Source organism: Ovis aries, chromosome 1, assembly GCF_016772045.2.
Source record: "Ovis aries strain OAR_USU_Benz2616 breed Rambouillet chromosome 1, ARS-UI_Ramb_v3.0, whole genome shotgun sequence".
NCBI classification, from domain to species: Eukaryota; Metazoa; Chordata; class Mammalia; order Artiodactyla; family Bovidae; genus Ovis; species Ovis aries.
Window position 1 is genome coordinate 91099610 of NC_056054.1, and position 20888 is coordinate 91120497.

Here is a 20888-nt window from a genome sequence, read left to right on the forward strand (position 1 = left end):
GAGTCCACCCTGAACTGAAGATTAACTGTACCAAAAACCATCATGGGGAGAAGGCAATGAGGCCCCACTTCAGTACTCTTGCCTGGAAAATCCCATGGATGGAGGAGGCTGGTAGGCTGCAGTCCATGGGGTCACTAAGAGTCAGACATGACTGAGAGACTTCACTTTCACTTTTCACTTTCATGCACTGGAGAAGGAAACGGCAATCCACTCCAGTGTTCTTGCCTGAAGAATCCCAGGGACGGGGGAGCCTGGTGGGCTGCCATCTATGGGGTCACACAGAGTCGGACACGACTGAAGCAACTTAGCAGCAGCAGCAGCAAAACCATCATGATGATGCTAGTCAGACCACTGATGACCAATTTGAAGATGACTGTTAGAGATGACTGTGCTGTTTCTGCATGGAGAACCACCCCCCGCCCCTGTCTATAAATGCTCTCAACTCCCTGCTTGTCAGGGTTGGGGAGTCAGCCTTTGGACAGATGTCTGTACTCTCACCACACTCCCTCCGCCCACAACCCCAGTTGCTGGCACCTGAAATAATGGAAACTTTCCTTTCCACCTACCCACAATGCGGGAAAACCAGGTTCAATCCCTGGGTTGGGAAGATCCCTTGGAGAAGGAAATGGCAACCCACTCCAGTATTCTTGCCTAGAGAATTCCATGGACAGAGGAGCCTGGTGGGCTGCAGTCCATGCGGTTGCAAAGAGTCGGACACGACTGAGCGACTCCACTTTCACTTTTCCTTCCCAGCAACCTGGCCTGCTTATTGGCTTCTGAGCAGTGAGTAGCAGGACTCTGCCCCTCTGCCCCCCACACAAACTCAGTAACACTTCAGCACTATGTTTTGTGGTAATTTGTTAATGTAGTTTTAAAAGAGACCTGACTAGAGAAAATAAGAGTTCAAAGAGCAAGCATCTTAGAAAGCTCCAAATTAAAAAACACAAAGGGGAAAGAAAAGTCAACAAAAAAACAACGTAAAGGAGTTGTCAAGTGGTCAGAGAGGTCTGAAAAAAACCAAGAGAGCACAGTATTATGAAAATCGAAGTAAGAAAATATCTCAAGGAATTTGATCAAAATGCTTCTAGGAGCATTCTAGGAGACTTCTAGGAGGATGAAGATGAAAAATGCTCACTGGTGACCTTAGCAAGAGATGTTTCAGGGAAATTAATTATGAGGCCAGAAACCAAACTGATGTGGAGATACAAGGAAATGGAGACAGCAAATGCAGACAATTCTTTCAAGAAGTTTGACTGTGAAAATAAGAATGGTTTGTGGTTAGAGAAGGACACAGGATCAGGGAGAATTAGGATGGAAAGACTAAACAACCCTTAATAGGGTGTATAAGCTTTCACCAGCAATATAAGAAAGTATGAGTTGCCCCACTACCCCATTAAGAGGATATTAAAAAACTTCTGGATTTTTACTAATAAGTTAAAACTGGCATTTTAGTAGTTTTAATTTCTTTTTCTTAAGAATGAAGTTGCATACCTTTTCAGATAAGAGGATTAAAGGGCCATTCGTATTTCTTTTTCTGTTAAGCGTCCATTTGGAATGCTTATTTTTATACTGTGTTGCTAGTATTCCTCTTATCCGTTAGTATTTCTAGAGCTCTTTATAGTTTAGAAAGGTTAATCTTCTGTCAATGATACAGATTTGTCTTTTGACCTTATTTATGTGATTTTTGGTTTTGTTTTGGTCATAGTTAAAAAGACCTTTGCCACTCCAAAGTTATGAAAGAATTCTTGTTTTCTTATATTTCTCTTGATTTTCTACGTTTAAATCATTGACCCCATTTGGAATTTATGATGGTATACAGTGATACGAATACTAATATAAACTTTAGATACCTGATGTCCCAGCACTACCATCTCTCTGTCACCAATGACTTCAGATGCTATCATTTTTATATATCACATGTGTATACGTATTTGGGTCTACTTCTGGACTTTTCTGTTTCACTGAACAATGTTCACAAACTAGTCTATGCTTATTTAATAATTACATCTTTAAAATATATTGGTATCTGATAAGGCACTCCTCCATCACTGCTTTTCTTTTTCAAAGTTCTTATCTGTTTTTTCACATAAATTTCCAAGTCAAGTGATTGTCCCAGAAAAAAACAATTATTGGGGTTCTTATTGGGATTATGTTTGACTTACAATTTAGGGGAATCATCATTTTAATGTTGATTCTTCTCAATCCAAGAATGTGGTATATCTTTCCATTTATGTCTTCTTTTGTGTGATGCTTTAGTACTAATACAAAGAGTACTGAAAAGGTAAAGAAGGCTGCTAGTTAAGGTAGACTGAACATATGATTTATTTTTATTTCTTATCAAAACCCCACTCAACTGAGTAAAACAGAAAGGCTATAAATTTCAGAAGCTCAAACAGAAGTGAAAATGATAGAAACAAGCTATCAAAACATATTCTGAAGGTAAAAAATGTATAGGAGAATCAGCAACTGAGAACTCTGAACACTGAATATAGAAGATACCTCAAAAGCAAGTTCGTGCTACAAACTCATGGAAAGGCTAAATATCCCAGAAGATGGGAAACAAAGGACAGAACTAAAACAATGAAGATGGGTTTAAAATTGGTTTACAAGTCATTCAGACCCCTCCCTGTACTCACTTTCCACCTCCCACATCCAATCCTTTTTCTTATCCTATCTATATTTGTGGAGAAAATGGACAAGAGGCTATAGAAACAAAACTACCAGGTACACCTGTGAAAGTGTGAAAGAAACCCTGTATACTGAAAAGACAGAATTAAATTCCATATAGTTTAACAATGAAATCATCTACCTATTTCCACAGTTCAGTCCCAAGAATTCTAGCAGACAGGGATACAAGCTACTCTACTCCTCTAGCAAAAATATGGTAGATTCTTAGCTGTAAAAATTAAAAGCCCCAAAGAAAAGATCTCGAAATGCTAATATCTGGAGTTTTCTGATAATGACATGGCTAGAGTCCTTACCCAGTCATCAAGTGCCACCTATGAGTTCATGAGTTTCTAATCAGTTTTGCACTGATTCATATTTAAATATAAACAGATCACCAGACCTTTGAAGAAAGTATCTAACAGAAGATTAAGACAAAAAGAAACTTGATGAAACAGAGACAATTTAGAGATAAAAGAAAATCTCAAAACAAGTATAATTAATACCATCAGAGAGATGAAAGATGATACTGCACTCATGAAATAAAAACAGGAAAGTTATTTTTCTGAAAGAAAAAAAGCTAAAAACAAGAACAAGCTCTTAAATACAAAGTAGTACAGCTGAAATAAACCAACAGGAGAAAAAGAAGAAAGTTAAATCTACCCAAAAAGTAGAATAAATAGACAAAAATAAAAGGATCGGTAAGAAAACTGGAGGTTCAATCCAACTCATAAAAGTTTCACAAGGACAGGAAAACTGAGGTAAGGAAATTAACAAAGAAGCAACAGGAGAACAAACAGAAGGATATGCATTCCCACACTGAAAAAATCTAAATGTTCATCGGAGTGAACAACAACAAGACTCACACCAATGAGACCTGAGAAAAGCCACAGGGGTTGGAGGCGGCCTTCAATTACACAGTGGTGAGAATACATGTGTTTATTATTCTTTACACCTGTTTATCATTTATCTCATAAATTAAAAAAATTTAAAAGCAAAAAGAGACCCATCTCAAGGCACATTATTCTCAGTGTTTAGAAATTTTATAGGAAGGAGGTTTTGAAAGCTTCCAGAGAGAAAAAACAGGACACCTTGACATTGGACTTCTCAGTAGCAACACTCAAAGCTTAAAGATACTGGAGCAACACCTTTATAAATCTGCAGATAAATATCTCCAACCTAGAATTTCACATCTATCTGAACTACCAATCAAATGTAGCGGTAGAAGAAAGACTTTTCAGATATTTGAGTCACTGAATTAAGGTAACAAAATAGTCACAGACTCCCAGAAGAGGAGAAAAAGGCAAACAGAAATCCCACTATATACGTGTACAGGATACGTGGGATGTATACAAGATATATACACCTCAGGATAAATTTCCAAATATATTCTTAATCCAACACAATAGTATTACAAAACTGCAAACATGCTAAATGCTCAAAAACAAGAAAATAAATAAAGTGATATAGTCACACACACACACACACACACACACACACACACACAGTGGTTAAAATAAATGAATCAGAATTACGTGTATCAATGTAAATCTAAAAAGCAATGTTGAAATTTTAAAAAAGCAATGTTGAACCAAAGCAATGTGTAGAATGATACATGCCATTTATGATTTATGTGTTAAATCACACAAAATTGTTATATAACATTGTTTGTATGTGCATACATGCATAGCAAAACATTAGATGATATATACTGAAATAAATCTCATAGAATAAAGACTGACTTCTTGGAAGAATAAAAATATTCCTTTAATTAAAATGAAGAAAACATATAAAGCAGGAATTCACTTAAAATAAAGTGCAATTTTCTTTATAGGGCAACGGAAGGGAGAAAGAAGGGATGGGGGTGAGTAAAGATCCTAAGGAAGTGGGTATAGAGTTTCTATTTGGAATGATGAAGTTGTTTAGTGTTTCTTACACTTGCCTGATCGCAAGAATCAAATTACTTGAGTATCTATCTCAGGTCTCATTCTAGACAGAATGAATCAGAAATTCCAGTAGTGGAACATGAGATTCTAAATATGTGTCTTGAACTAGCAAGGCCAGATTATTCTTAGGATCTGGCATGTTTGAGAAACTCTGGCCTGGAAACGGCATTTGAAAACAAAGAACAAATTGAGTTCTACCACTTCCCAAAGTATGTGATGGGAAGGAAGAAGCAAGTATAATGAGAACTGGAGGGAGGTATGTAGAGAACAAAGAACAGGAAAAAATAAGGCTGCTATGGAAGCAAGAGACATAATGCCAAACAGGGAAAACTCACCCTCTAGTAAAATCAGAAAGCAAAGCAAGTAGGGGAGGATAGTTTGTACATAGGAGGGTAATGCCCATGAGGAAATGGTAGCTAGCTTTGCATGCATTAAATTTTTAAATGTATTTATAGTACCTATAAAAGTTGAAACAATTATATTTGAATATATTTTGCAATATATATTGCTCTATGTCAATACATACCTAGTCCTTTAGATCAGAAACTTTATAAAGTTACCCTGTATCAACTGCTGAGTGTTAAATAAGCTTCAGCTGTGCTCCCCAATAATACACCTTGTAATAAGGATAGCCACAGATCAGTTAAAAATTAGAAGACAAAAAAAAAAAAATTAGAAGACAGTAGCTTTACTCATAATAGCCAAAACCTGGAAGCAACCAATAAGTCCTTTAATAAATGAATGGATAAATAAACTGTGGTACATCCAGACAATGAAATATTATTAATATTCAGTCCTAAAAAAAGGCAAAGTACATCATGTGAAATGCTGGGCTGGATGAAGCACAAGCTGGAATCAAAATTGCAGAGGGAAATACAAATAACCTCAGATATGCAGATGACACCATCCTTATGGCAGAAAGCAAAGAGGAACTGAAGAGCCTCTTGATGAAAGTGAAAGAGGACAGTGAAAAAGCTGGCTTAAAACTCAACATTCAAAAAACTAAAATGATGGCATCCGGTCCCATCACTTCATGGCAGAGATGGGGAAACAACGGAAACAGTGACAGACTTTATTTGGGCTCCAAAATCACTGCAGTGGTGACTGCAGCCAGAAATTAAGAGACGCTTGCTCCTTGCAAGAAAAGCTATGACCAACCTAGACAGCATTATTAAAAGCAGAGACATTACTTTGCCGACAAAGGTCTGTCTAGTCAAAGCTATAGTTTCCAGTAGTCATGTATGGTTGTAAGAGTTGGACCATATAGAAAGCTGAGTGCCAAAGAATTGATGCTTTTGAACTGTGGTGTTGGAGAAGACTCTTGAGAGTCCCTTGGACTACAAGATCAAACCAGTCAATTGTAAAGGAAATCAACCCTGAATATCCATTGGAAGGACTGATGCTGAAACTGAAGCTCCAAAACTTTGGCCACCTGATGGAAGAACTGACTTATTGGAAAAGACACTAATGCTGGGAAAGACTGAAAGCAGGAGAAAGGGACGACAGAGGATGAGATGGTTGGATGGCATCACTGACTCGATGCACATGAGTTTGAGCAAGCTCCAGAAGTTGATGATGGACAGGGAACCCTGGTGAGCTGCAGCCCATGGGGTTGCCAAGAGTCAGACTCGACTAAGCAACTGAACTGATCAAGTCATGATGAGCTATCACACTGGCTATCAATGAGCTATCAAGCAGGCTTCCCTGGTGGCTCAGAGGGTAAAAGAATGTGGCCTCAACGTGGGAGACCCGGGTTCAATCCCTGGGTTGGGAAGATCTCCTGGAGAAGATCATGGCAACCCACTCCAGTATTCTTGCCTGGAGAATCCCCATGGACAGAGGAGCCTGGTGGGCTACAGTCCATGGGGTTGCAAAGAGTCAGACACAACTGGGAGACTAAGCACACATATTAACCCATGAAAACACACAGAGGAAGTGTAAATGTATATTTTACTAAGTGGAAGAAGCTAATCTGAAAAGGCTACATGTTATATGATTCCAACTATATGACATTCTTTTAAAGTTGAAACTACGGAAACACTAAAAAAGCTCAGTGGTTGGCAGGGGTTAGAAGGGGAGATAGGGAAGAATCAGGCACAGCACAGAGGATTTTTCAGGCAGTTTGAAAATACTCTGTATGTTACCCTAATGATGAACATATATCATTATACATTAGTCCAAACCCAGAGACTGTACAATACCAGGAGTGAACTGTAAAGTATGAACCTTGGATGATTATGATGTTATCAGTGTAGACTCAACAATTAAATTTATCACTCTGGTGGGGAGGGCAGGGGGGTGGGGGTGAAGGGTTGGGGAAGTGGGATATGCTGATAATGGGAGGAACAAATGCATACGTGGGGCCTGGAAGTATATAGGAAATTTCCATACCTTCCTCTCAATTTTGCTGTGAACCAAAACTGCTCTAGAAGAATAAAACAAAGCAACTTCTTTTAAAAAAAGAAAAACCTAGTAGAACACCAAGCTATAAATACACAATATGGAAAAACCCTGAGGGGAGGAGAGGTGGGGGGGAGGTGGTGAGGGGTGGTAGGGCAGTAATTACTGCATAGAACTCATCTTTCAGGAAGAAGCCTTTTCGAGCTGATTGTTTTAAAAAAAAAGACAGAAAGGAAAAAGCTTGCCAGCAATCTTCCTAACCTTGTGACCTGTGAATAGAAAGGCATTCCCACTTTAAAACATACAGTAAAAAAGCAGCATGAGTCAAAATGAGTCTGTTGTAAGCTGTACTCAGAATGAGAGGGGAAAAAAAAAACAAAACCTACCATTTTTATGCTGTTTTATAGTCAGTTAACTAAAATATTTATTTCTTCTTATATGTAACACACTGATGTGTAGTTCCTCAAGAGTTTCTCAGTTATTTACCAAGCTACAAAGCACTCTTCTAGTTCTACGCTCTGTCTTTTTTTTAAAAAATACTTATTTATTTATGTGGCTGCGTTGGGTCTTAGTTGTGGCGTGCAGGCTCTTTGTTGCTGCTCACAGTCTTCTCTAGTTGCAGCTCTCAGAATCAGTTGCCCCGTGGCAAGTGGGATCTGGTTCCCAAACCAAGGAGTGCATACTTACTGCAGAACTACCACACTTCAAAGTTGAAAACCATAAAAAAAAAGTTTCCAAGTAGCTAATAATTATAAGAAATAACATCCAAGCCAATAAAACCCCATAAATTATATATATTCCATAGTTTTTTAAGAAGGAAATACATTTCTAAGTGAACACTAATTTTTCTCCGTTAACTGACCAAAACATTCCACAAACACAAACTTTTGGTCAAAACTGTTTTTTGGCCAATGATTATGTAAAACTTAATTTGACCTGAATAATCCTACAGAATTATAAAAATACCATATTATCAATATATGTGTAGTAGTTTAGATTGGAAACTCAACTTTACAAAATTATCCTGTTATCAACTTCTAAGAGATAAGTAATCAAATTTGACAATCATCTTCAACTGATATTTATCATGAACTTACCTCCTTCAGTGTTAAAACATTTGACTTTTTTTGAACAGTAAAGGAAAACAAGCACTTCCATGTGCATCCTAGCTTGCCTACTACAATAATTTAAATACATAAAAGTAACAGAAGCTATAATTTTTCTTGCACATAATAAAACCTATAATTGAATTTTACTTTCTCCGGCCTGAGCCAGTAAGTTCTAAAGTAGTACTTCTCAAACTTTAATATGTATATGAATAACCTGAGGATCTTGTTAAAATGCAGATTCTGACTCAAGATCTGGGTAGGGATCTGAGAGTCTGCATTTCTAGCAAGTTCCCTGGTGGTGCCAAATTTATTCACAGAGCAAGTACCAAGCTTCTCAAAAAAAGCATAATTTACAATATTTAAATGGCCATTGTTTGCAAAGCACTGGTCTAAATAATATTTCCAATTAAATTCCTAATTAAGCAACCTAACACTTTTCTGTCCTTATCTTACTTGACTCCTAATATGGATGTGATATTTAAGCCCTTCATCAATTCTTAAAACCTAGAAAAGCTGTACCGTAACCTTCCTTCTACCTCTCTTTCTTTCTGAATTCTTCCCATGTTCCTCATACATGTGGGTGCATCAAAGAATTCCATTCACAGCTTTCTCTCTTCCATTTCTAATGCTGTCCCTGGATCATCTATACACTCATGGTCCAACTTCTGTATCTTAGGTCTAGATATGTCTCCCAGTCCAAGATCCATGTATCTTACTAACAGACAGAAATCTCTGTTTGTCTTCACAAGTATCTCAACATAAAATATCTCAAACTAAACACCTAGAAACTAACTTTTTCAATCCTGTATTGACTTTGTCACCAGAGTCCGCTCATTTGTCCAAATCATTTTAATACTCCATTCTTCTCCCTCCCCCAGTGCAATTAATCCCATCTTCTAATTATTTCTCAAATTTCATTCCTTCCTCTCTAATATCAGTATCAGTTTGGACATGGATCATTTCCAATCTAGTTACCACAGTAATCTAACCAGTCATCGTGCTTTCAATCTCATTTTCCTCTATTTTACCCTTCTCACTACTGTGCAATCTTTGCAAACTTGATAGCACTCTGCTATTAAAATTCACCAGTGATTCCCCATTTCCTTCAGGAAAAAGTACTTTTTTAAAGCACGTCATACGAAGCTCTTCACAACTTTGATTTGTGTCTATCTCTCCAGCGTTAACTGCCCTTAACAGTCAGCATATACTCTTACTATGCACGTCAAGCTATCTGCAGCCTCCTGAAAGTGCCCCATTCTCTAATGGCTCCGTATGTTTGCACAGGCTATTATTCATTATTCACTATGTTTAAGACGACCTTATTACACTAAGTAATCTTCTTTCAAGACTCTATTCAAGCATCACATGCTTTAAAATGCCTTTTCTAATCACTTTAAGTCTGAGTTAGGTAACACCACAAACTATGCTCCCTCTATTTCAGGGTTTTGCGTATGCAAACCTCTATTCTAATACTTAAAACTGTATTATAATTGCTAGTTTATTCATCTCTTCCACTAGGATTGAGCGCATCGATTAGTTCTTTTAAGAACAGACTGTGCAGTACACGATAAGTTCTCAACAAATGTTTGCTGAATAAACTGTCTTAAAATATAGTCATGAATAATTATCATGGCTACATATTTAAACTATAAATAACTTCCATTAACTGTATCTCTAAGGTAATAAAAAATTTACTTCACTTTATTTTTAACAGAAATTCATAAGGCTTAACAAAACACAGAATTCATAAGGTATTCACTTAATCCCCAACAATCTAAGAGTATTTTGAAAAACATTACAATAGCTTTCTGAACACTATATTAAAGTGAGATATTTTAACTTCACTAACCACATAGTTTCATCAGTGAGGGAAGGAGTATTGGTAAAACAATGCATCTGTCGTTCCCGTGGCTTAGGTTTGCACACTGTTTCTTTCTGGAGGGAAGTGGGAGGCATGTTTCATGGCTTACGGGATCTTCGTTCCCTAGCCAGAGATTGAACATGGGCCCTCAGCAGTGAAAGCACCAAGTCCTAACCACTTGGCCACCAGGGAATCCCCTGACCAGAATTTCTACTTAACTAGCTACATGACCTTGTTATAATAAACATCTCCAAGCCTCAGTTTCTTCTATGAAAAACAGATAAAACTGCTTACCTCCTCCCCCACAGATTATTTCAAATAGTAAGATATGAACATGAAAGCATTGCTATAAACCCCAAAGTGCTAAACAAATCTGAACTACTATGTGAGGTTCCATCCCAACTGCCAAAAATTTTAGCTGCAAATTCATAGTTTCACAGGCTATGATAATCTCCTATACCCGCACCTCATGTCTCTCCAATGACTAAAATTCATAAATAAAATTAAGTGCCAGGATCACTAGAACACAAGACTTACTTAACAGCCCTCAATATCCTTAGGTGGTTGAAATGATTAATAATAATATTTGTTATGTTCTTTAAAAGTGTCTACTTTATAAATCTCAAAGCAAATCTCAAGGTAAGTTGTTGGTACAGTCATTTAAATTTCAGCTCCATTAAAAAAAAATAGTTGGAGGACAAAAATCAGCAGGGAATATTTAGAGATATTTTATTCTATTAATTATTTAGACTGGGTACTGTCTATTGACACATAAGCTTGATCCACTAGAGACTAGCTAACATGAAAGTTAAAAAAAAATCACCATTAGAAAACCAAGATATTCCCCCCACCCCCAAGTTTCTGGCTTATTTCTCAGATATGTCTGCTGGTCTATCAATTAGAATAGGAAATTTGCTGCATTTTTCTAAACGAAAAAATTGATAGAGAACATTAATTCTGCTCTCAGCAATATCCTTCTTTGTTAGATAGGGACTTAGGAGGATTAAGAACTATATTTAAGAGAATTATTTTCAGTCCCTTTTCCAATATTTATAAAAATAGGATTCCTTAACCTTCAAAGGGCAAAACTCCTTTAAAAAAAAAAAAAAAGAAAAAGAAAAAAGAAAATCTACTACAAAAGTCAGCACTTCGGTACCTGATTGTGGTAATAAGGCCAAAATCCAAGACGAAGCCCTTTATTGCACATCGTGTTCCAACATCTTGGGCAGCCCCATCTTGCGACCTCTCCAGATTGGCTGCTCCTGCTCTCTCTACTGCAGAGAGAACTTCAATTAGAGAAATTCTGAAGCTCATAAATCTAAACTGGATACTCCCCTCACTGGAGGCAAGGATGGCAAGAATCACTAAAAAGATTCAAGTCAGAGAAGGTTTCATATAAATCTAAGTGGCTTGAAACCACTATAATGCAGGTGGCTGAGAGTCTTGTGATGCAAATCTATTTACTTAAAAAAAAAATCTTAAGGAAAAGAATGGCAGCAAATTATTAGATAACCTGAAAAAACAGGTTATATAATCATAAATCTCTAAAAAGTAAAACAGTCTCCACTAAACTACTGTAGAATTTATACCTATAATACAAATTATAGCTGACCATTCATGTTCAGAATCCTTATGAAAAAAGCAAGCAAGAAAAAAACTAGGACACATTATCAACTTCTTTTTATGCCCTAAAATAACTTCACTGAAAAAATGTTTGGTTAAAAACCACTGGTTAGGAAGGAGAGGTTTCCCTGCTGACTTAAGCCTAGCTGCCCAAGCAAGGCTTCAGAAAATGTCTTTACCTACTATAATGCATAGGCAGAAGGAGCAGAGGCTATGGCGGTCTTCCTAGTGACACTTCCAAGTCACATAAATGGGGTATGTTTCTGGGATAGACTGCCAACAAGTTACTGAAAGAAGAGAAACAAAAACAGCAAAAACCTGACAAGCAGGCCAATGCCCTCATGTGTTTTATCATGACATAAGTCTTAACTAGTTACCCTGTGGCTACCAGATCTAAATCACATCATCCACACTAATATTACCCAATTTACAAAAAACTGGATTGGTTTTCAAGCTGGTTTCCCATAAAAATTTGTTCCACAAAAAAGGATGTAAAACAGGTATAAAGCATTTCTTAGACCAAGCAAGTAACAAGCCACACCCCAAAGAATTTCAGCAGTTAAGATTTTTTTAGTTAGAGTTATAAACAATCTGAACCACTTTTACCACCATGAATTTTAATCAAAAGTGTGCCACTATGTGTTATGCAACAGAATGAAGTTAATACTTTTGAGGTACTGTAACCTGTATTTACTAAACAATTTAACAATGATTTTTACCTTACCTGAGTGTGAAAATTTGAAATGGTGGTTGTTTCAATATCTTTCTTGCCCAGAATTTCCATTTTCACTGGAGTGTTGGGGAAATTAAAAGCAAAGTAGTCCAAGAAGTCTGGGAGATAAGCAGCCGCTCCATGCACTATTGCTAAAGCATAGTAAGCAGCATTTTTCTCGTTTTCACTGAATGTCAAAGCAAGAAACTCCTCAGAAAATCTCTCCATCTCCATTGGAGACAAAAATGAGAGTTCATCCATGTAAGCGTGAAGGACAAGAGCACCACCATTGGACTGGTGTTCCTCATGAATAAAGTTGCTAAATTTAGTACCTGTTTTTAAGAAATTTCTACGAATAGAATGTTCCTGGTGAGTCATAAAAGGTGTTTGTACTCCTTGGGGTACCCGATATTCTTGCATGCCCAAATTTAATCGACACAGCTGTTCATCTTTCAGATACCTGAAGGACTCCTTATTAACTCCTGAAGTGCTATTTATTTGTCCTTGGGTGAGGATTTCCTTACTGATGCGGGTCAGGCCAGCACAGATGGTTTGTACTTCCTTATTGTACATTTTAAGGCGTCTTCCTCGCATATCTTCTCGGTGTTTCTTTTTCTTTTTCTTCTTTATTTTCTTCAAGACAAAATCATCAGCTCTCTGGGTTTTACCATTTTCATCTGGTGTTTCTGGCCACAATAATTAAAAAGAAGTTAGTTACTAGGCCTAGTGTCAACATACAAGCTTCTTAAGGTATGCAATCTGAAATTAAATAGCCTATTTTCAGTTTCTCCCGAATTTGTCATTATAATTTACATGTTTATAAAATAAGACAAAGATCTTAAAATACAAAAATATTCTGGATTGAAGACTTTGCTAAATAATGCAAAGGTAAGCATATAACTTAATATGATTTATAATCAAAACTAAAGATAACTAAAGATAAATATCTGAATAATTTCACATATACCATACTGTATGGAGTATCTGCTCAAGAACTGTAAAATCTAAATTAACACTTGCCATTATTTTTCTGTTTGTCTATAAAACTAGTATGATACATACAGGCGAAGCAAATAAGAACAAATTAAGCTGTAACATCATCACTTTGCCTAACAAATTGGCAACTTTGGCAGGTGGCATTCTTATACATTGTTACTAGAAATATAAACTGGTACAACTGTCATGGAGGGCAATTTGGTATCCCCAAAACGAATATGTACAAAGCCCTGAAAATATTTATAATTCTTGGTCTCATAAACTCCACCCCAAGTAAAAATTACTCAAGAAAATAAGAAAATAATAACTAAGAAAAGACATATAAAGATATGGACGACAGTGTTATTTAGGGAATCCCCTAAATGACTAACAACAGGATATGGATTAAACTCTGTTATTTACATTAAACTCTGGATAAACTACTACCCAACCATTATAAATTATATTATAGATGAAAAGAACTGACAAATTACAAGGTTATGAAATGCTTACATTGTCACGCTTCCAGAAAGCCTTCTCTAACAACTCGTCCCCACCCAATTTGGATACCTTCTACTACATGCTTCCTTAATACTCTACTTCCTCTATTATATAAACTTACCATATTAATTGTCCACCTTTCCTCTAGACTGTAAGCAATACACATCTTCCCTGTCTTTCCACAGCATCTAACGTACGTATAATCTGATCTTATTTTTAAAAATATTCATTTAAACATTTATTAAGTACCCACTATATGCCAGAAACCCTTCTAAGCACTAGAGTTACAGCATTGACTGAAACAGATCTTATCCCTCCCTACTCTCCTAGACCTTATAGTCTAGTTGGACTAGAAAGTAACAGTATGCTACTCTAGATGCTAGGGAAGCTCTCTTTGGAAGGTGACATTTAGGCTGAGCCCTCAGTAATAAGACAAGGTAGGCATATTTTCTAGGGAAAAATATTCTAGAGATAAGCAAAAGAAAAAAGTATGACCAATCTATTTATATTCTGTGTATGTACAACACACAAAAAATCTGAGAAATAAACATCAAGGTAATAATGGCAGTTATCTAGGCTGGATTATAAATGTCTTTCTTCTTTTTGGCTTATCTTTATTTTCTAATTTCTATAATAAAGGTACATTACTTTTATAATTTGAAAAAGTACTTTTAATTTTTAAAGGATTATCATAGGTTGATAAACCCAAAATAAAACGGCATCTGTATTTACTAGCTGGAAAATAACACTAGAAAGAAATATTCAGGACTAAATAACAAGTATGGTCCTGACCATCTTTCAAGCTTGGAGTGGTATTTATTGTATAGAATTTATCCATCCAAAAACTGTATTTCTGACGTGATACAGTAATTCAATGTTAAGATTGATACTCCAACTAATCCTACTACTAGATCTAGGAAGAACAAATTCAATAGCTTTTACAGTGAAGAATTTACTTGATATAATATGTAAATGTATGACAAATCACACTACTTAATACAAAATCATTCCAAGTCATCAGATATTACAATAGTTATACAAACTTTCTAAAGAAAATATGTAAATGTACAAGTCAGACTTCGAAGTATACAGACACCAAATGACTTTCAGTCTGTTTAACAGAAATAAAAATTAAAATAAAAATTTAACAAAAATAAAACCTTTCATTTGCAACCATCACTTACGAGTAAACTGAAATCATATATCAAAATATAACGTAATTAGATTGTTTAAAGCTGCAAAAGGAAAGGCCATCTTTCATATGTAACTAAATCTTGGAGAATTCTTAAAATACTTAGTAATTTATATTTTTTACCAAATAAAATTAATGTAATACTTCTCTCATATATCAAATCAGTAATTTGGGCAATCCTCCCAAGCAACCAAATGTTAATGCTATTAAATATAAAGGTTAGACCAATTTTAAAATAGTCATCTAATTATCCTCTGCTAAATGTTTTGGCAATTTCACAGGAAAAAAATGAAAAAAATACCTCTGAATAGGTCTTGTTATTTTAAGCTTCAGAGGAGGCATTTGGTATGCAGAAGATGAATTGTGACCTAGATCTGCCACTGAAATTAACACCAAGAAGAAGCTGCCTTGATTGTAACACATTTTCTATACTATCAGCTTACCAACGGTATTTCTATGATGGTCAAGTCTCTGTGGGTTTTATTCCAAAACTCATTTATATGAGAACCATTCAATTAGCCCAACACAGTCCATCTCAAAAAAAACCACTGCACAAGGAAATGAAAAGGGCTTTAAATTGATTGCAATCTCACATTTCAAACATAGAAGTTTAAAATATGAAATAAATGTCCATCTCCTCACTAATCCTATTTTTCAAATTTTGATTCTTCCCTAAGGCTCAGTCAGATAAAGTAAGCCTGCATTTATAGAAAAATTTGAGACTACCTGTATCATACTATGGATTTTCATGAATAACATTTATTTTTGTATTATTGTGACAGCAACTAATTAAGAATAGCATACATACACAAAATTGTTAAAGGTTATTGCAGGAAGTTAGTCACTGTTGCTTTTAGAGAATGATACCAAATTTATCTTGCCTTGCATTAAAAATGTTATTTAAAAGTCAATGTCTTTGCAATAAATGTATTAAATCAATGCTGTATACCTTAAACTTACACAATGTTATATGTCGATTACATATCAGTTTTTTAAAAAGGGCAATGTCTAAAGTCTTCACAATTCTTCCATCTCTAGCAGAGAGTTTTTAGTTTTCCAGAGAACGTATTCAAGTGTATTTCCCTACAGCGGAAAAGTTATTATTTATTGTCATCAGATTAAAGAGAAATATGTAATGCTACAGAGGAAGATATACATTTGAGAGATAAATTGCTGGCTGTCTTTTAAAAAAGAGCATTATAACTATAGATTAATACACGACACTATCCATAAAATCCTTATGTATGCTAATACGACTAATATATTATCAACTATTAAATAGTACCATTTATTTAACATCACTATTGAAAGCCTTCATTAATGCAAAAAAAATAACTTTTCACATTACAAAATTTAAATTCATCAACACCATTCTTATGCTTGAATTATAGCTTATAACTGAAAAATAGGCAATATCCTCAATTTCTAAAAATCATGGTGGATAAGCAAAAGCAAAACAATTATAATTTTTTTAATATTTTACTAATCATAATAAAGACTAAAGGCTAACTTTCTCAAATAAATTCTCTTTGGTCTTATTAAAAGTTCTTCCAGCTCCATATAAAAATCTGATTCAAAAGGAAAAACAAAAAACTGCAAATGTGGAAGGCCACCATGTTAGTAATCACTGTACACTTAATAACACTGCCTTGTTGTACCCACACACAACCCCTCTAATTATGGTGTTTAAAAGTGATTGGCTAGATCTGAATCCCTGTCCCAACACGTCGTAGCAGTATTACCTTTGCAAGTTAATTTCTTTTTATTAATACCCTGTTTCTCACTGGTAATATAGGAGGAGGAAGTACAGTATCTCCTCATAAAATCAGTGTGCAGAGTACATGAAACAAAGCATATAAAGTATTTAGAACAGTTCCAAAACATGACAAATACTCGATACATAACACCTCTGGGAAAGCTCATAATTTCCTTAAACTTTAATTTTACCACATAAAACATTATTAATACTAGTATCTATTTCAGAGTTATGTAAGAATTAAATGAGACAATGAATATAAAGCCCTCATTACAGTATCTGACACACAGTAAGTCCTCTCAACACCTTTATCACTTTCATAATAATATTTTATTACATTCCTTGAAATAACTGGTAATAATTCTGGGATATCAAAACTAGAGCTAGGGGTGAGCCACAGAGAATCACATAAAAAGGGGAGATATATCTGAAATAGGGAAGAAAACTATTATTCATTAAGTGTCTGCTAGGGATCATGTGTGTTTATCTCATTTTAATCTCTAATCCAGTGAAGGAGATACATAAATTCTTTTTACAGAGAAGAAAACAGAGCTTGAAACAAGATATGTTACTTCTGCGTGTGTATGCTCAGTCGTGTTTGACTCTGTGACCCCATGGACTGTAGCTGCCGGGCTCCTCTGTGCAAGGAATTTTCCAGGCCAGAATACTGAGGTGGGTTGCCGTTTTCTTCTTCAGGGATCTTCCCCACCCAAGGATCAAACCCACCTCTCCTGCGTTTCCTGTGCCACGTGGGAAGACCGTGTTACTTAAGTCACAAAGGGAACAGGTGACAAAATAAATTTAAACTCTTACCTGTCTGACCCCAAAATTCTTCTTTCTGCCTTCTCTCTCCCTGTTCTCCCTAGATCTATTCTCCCTAGATGATAAAATTGAAAATATCTAACTACAATCAACAGACCTGAGATGGCCTGGAAGAACCTCCAATAAATGGAGCATCACACAGTCAAAAAATATTTTACTGAGTGCCCACTACATGATAATTCTGCATAATCACAAAAATAACATTATTAAGGTTATGTAAATATGTCCTTAAAGGCTTCTTCATCTTTCTCTAGGTAAGTAAAGAAATATATCAGTCCCTGAAGGTATTGCTCTGATAAATGAGATTATCTATTTATATCAGTTCTCTGTATGTGCTGTGCTGGGCTGTGCTTAGTCTTTCAGTTGTGTCTGACTCTTTGCGACCCCGTGGACTGTAGCCCACCCAGGCTCCTCTGTCCATGGGGATGCTCCAGGCAAGAATACTGGAGTGGGTTGCCATTTCCTTCTTCAAGGGATCTTCCCAACCTAAGGATTGAACCTTATGCCTCCTGCATTACAGAGATTCTTTACACTAGGGCCACCTGGGGAGCTTGAGCAACTCCAAATGTCTGAGTCAAAATTCATAATTAACTCATACACGAATTTGGATTGAGTACTGTTCAGCTGGTATGTAGAAACGTGTCTCTTAGCTGAATGGCCTTCTTCAGAGATCAGCAAACTTCTACAAAGAGCCAGAGTAAGTTTGCAGGTCATATTGTCTGTCCCAACTACTGCCTATACTGCTACAGTGCAACAACTCTGAATGTATACAATACATCTGAATGAGAAGAGTGATGTTCCAATAAGATTTTATTTCTGGACACTGAACTTCAATTTCATATGATTTTCACATGTCATATATTTTTCGCAGCCAATTAATATATAAAAACATTCTCAGCTCACAGGTTATACAAAAATAAGCAGTGGAATTGATTTTTGACAAAGGTACAGAAGTAATTCAATGAAGGAAGCACAGTCTTTTCAGCAAAAGGTGCTGGAGCAATTAGATATCATAGGCCAAAAAAAACGAACCTTGACCTAAACCACACGTATTATACAAAATTAACTTAAATGGATCAGGGATTCAAATGTAAAAGTTGAAATTAAAAAAAACTTATGGAAAACCAGTAGAAGAAAATCTTTGGGACCGAGGTCTTGGGACCTTAGATGTGACACCAAAAGCATAATCCATAAAAGAAAATCAATACATTTATTGAAATAAAATTAAAAATATTTGCTCTCTGAAAGACACTGTTAAGAGGACGCAAAGACAAATAACAGAGTGGGAGAAAATATTTGCAAACCATTATTCTGAGAATATACAAATCTGTAATACATGAAGAATTCTCAAAACTCAATAATAAAAAAGCCAAAAAAATAATGATAAATTAGAAAATGGGAAGAAGACATAAAGAGACATTTTACTGATGAGACTATATGGACAGCAAATGATGGCATGGAAAGATGTTAAATATCACTAGCCATTGGAGAGATGCAATTTCAGTCCATGATGCGGTATCATTACACATACTAAAACAGTAAAATAAAAATAGTAACAATACCATATACTGGCAAGGATGCAGAGAAAATAGACCTCTCATACACTGCTGTGGGAATGTAAAATGGTACAGATATTTCAAGAAATAGTTTGGCCATATCTTCGAAAAATAAAACCTAAACATGCATTTGCCAGCAACTACATTCACAGAGAAATGAAAACTCACGTTTACACAAAAACCTGAACATGAAGTTCACAGAAGCCTTGTTCAAAATGGCCAAATTGGAAATAACCAAAATGTCCTTCAACAAGTCACTAGGTAAGCTGTGGCATATCCATACCATAGAACACTACTCAGCAATGAAAATAAGTGAGCTACTGATACATACAACTTGAATAGATCTCAAGGACATGCTGGGTGGAAAAAAAACCTCAAAAAATTGCACACTATATATTCCATTTATGTAACATTCTCAGAATGACAAAATTATAGACATGGAGAACAAATTAGTGGTTTCCAGGGATTGGGGAAGGTGAGGAGACACAGTAAGTTCTAATATTACAAAGAGCACAAGGGGGATTTTTGCGGTCATGGAATAGTCCTGTACCTTGACTGCAGTGGTGGTTAAACTAATCTACAACTGTTAAAACAGCACAAAATTATAGGCACATCATTGTAACAATGTTAATTTTTCTGGTGTTGATATTATATAATAGTTATGTAAGATGTAACCTCTGGAGGAAATTAGTGTAGGGTAAGGACCTCCCTATTTTATTTTTGCCATTTCCTGTGAATATATTAATTATCTCAAAATAAGTTAAAAGAGTTCCCGAAAATCTGAGGATAAGGGAAGATATAGTTTTATAAATAACAAGGGTCAAGCAACTCTCCTTATTAACCTTAGAGTTGTGTCAAGGACCAAGCATGACAAAATAACAAAAAGCAGCTTTAACAGTACCTAGTAACAGCCAGACATTATTTTAAGTGCTTTCCACATAGAGTCTCACTTAAGCTACAAACAATCTTACAAAAGAAATACTTCAACCTTATTTTACAGATAAGAAAACTGAAACTGAGGTAGCTTAAGGTAATTTGTCCATAGTCACACAGTAAGTGGTAGAGCCATGATTTACACTCAGATGGATTCCAGAGGCATGCCTCCAGCATATCACTATACCAAGTATAAAGATATTCAGTGGGAAAACAAAAGGTATCCATCAAAGTGTTGTGCAAAAGCCTGGATTAAACAAAGGTTAAACCAGTTTATTTTCTGTAAGATTCTCAGAACTTTTAAAATGCCAGTGTGTGTCTTGTATCTAGAAGGCTACTGTATTGTTTTTTCCCCCACTGTATCTGAACAGGGAACCTTTCCCTCCAGAACACATAACCCAAGTCTCATTCAAAAGTCAAATTGTTTAAACTACAGTTATTGTGGTGATCATTTTGCAATGTACACAAATACTGAACCATTACTTTGTATACTTAAGAATAATATAATGTTATATAGATCAGTTATATCTCAATTTTTTAAAAAGTTAAAATGTTTAAATGACCTCACTATAACACACTTTTCCTTCTTCACACACTGGAAAACCACATATGCTTGGAGCTGCACTGTACAGTGTGGTAGCCACTAGCTGAAAGGAACTACTTGATTAAAAAATAATTAGAATTAAATAAAATTAAAAATTCAGTTCCTCAGTCACACGAACCAAGGCTTCAAGATTTGTTTGAAGGGCCACATACTAATCGTTACCACACTGGGCAACACATTTATGCAAAACATTTTTATCACTGGAAAAAAGTTCTGGGAGGCAGCACTGGGTTA

General features: G+C 35.6%; 1 protein-coding gene across 1 annotated transcript in view; it reads right to left on the bottom strand.

Annotated features, from left to right (window-relative positions):
• Nucleotides 1-20888, bottom strand: part of RSBN1 (round spermatid basic protein 1) — a 43282-nt gene that overhangs the window by 19893 nt on the left and 2501 nt on the right. Inside the window, exon 2 of the mRNA XM_012178899.5 lies at nt 12328-13001. Coding sequence (XP_012034289.3) covers nt 12328-13001 — 674 coding nt within the window. The remainder of the gene's footprint in view (nt 1-12327; nt 13002-20888) is intronic.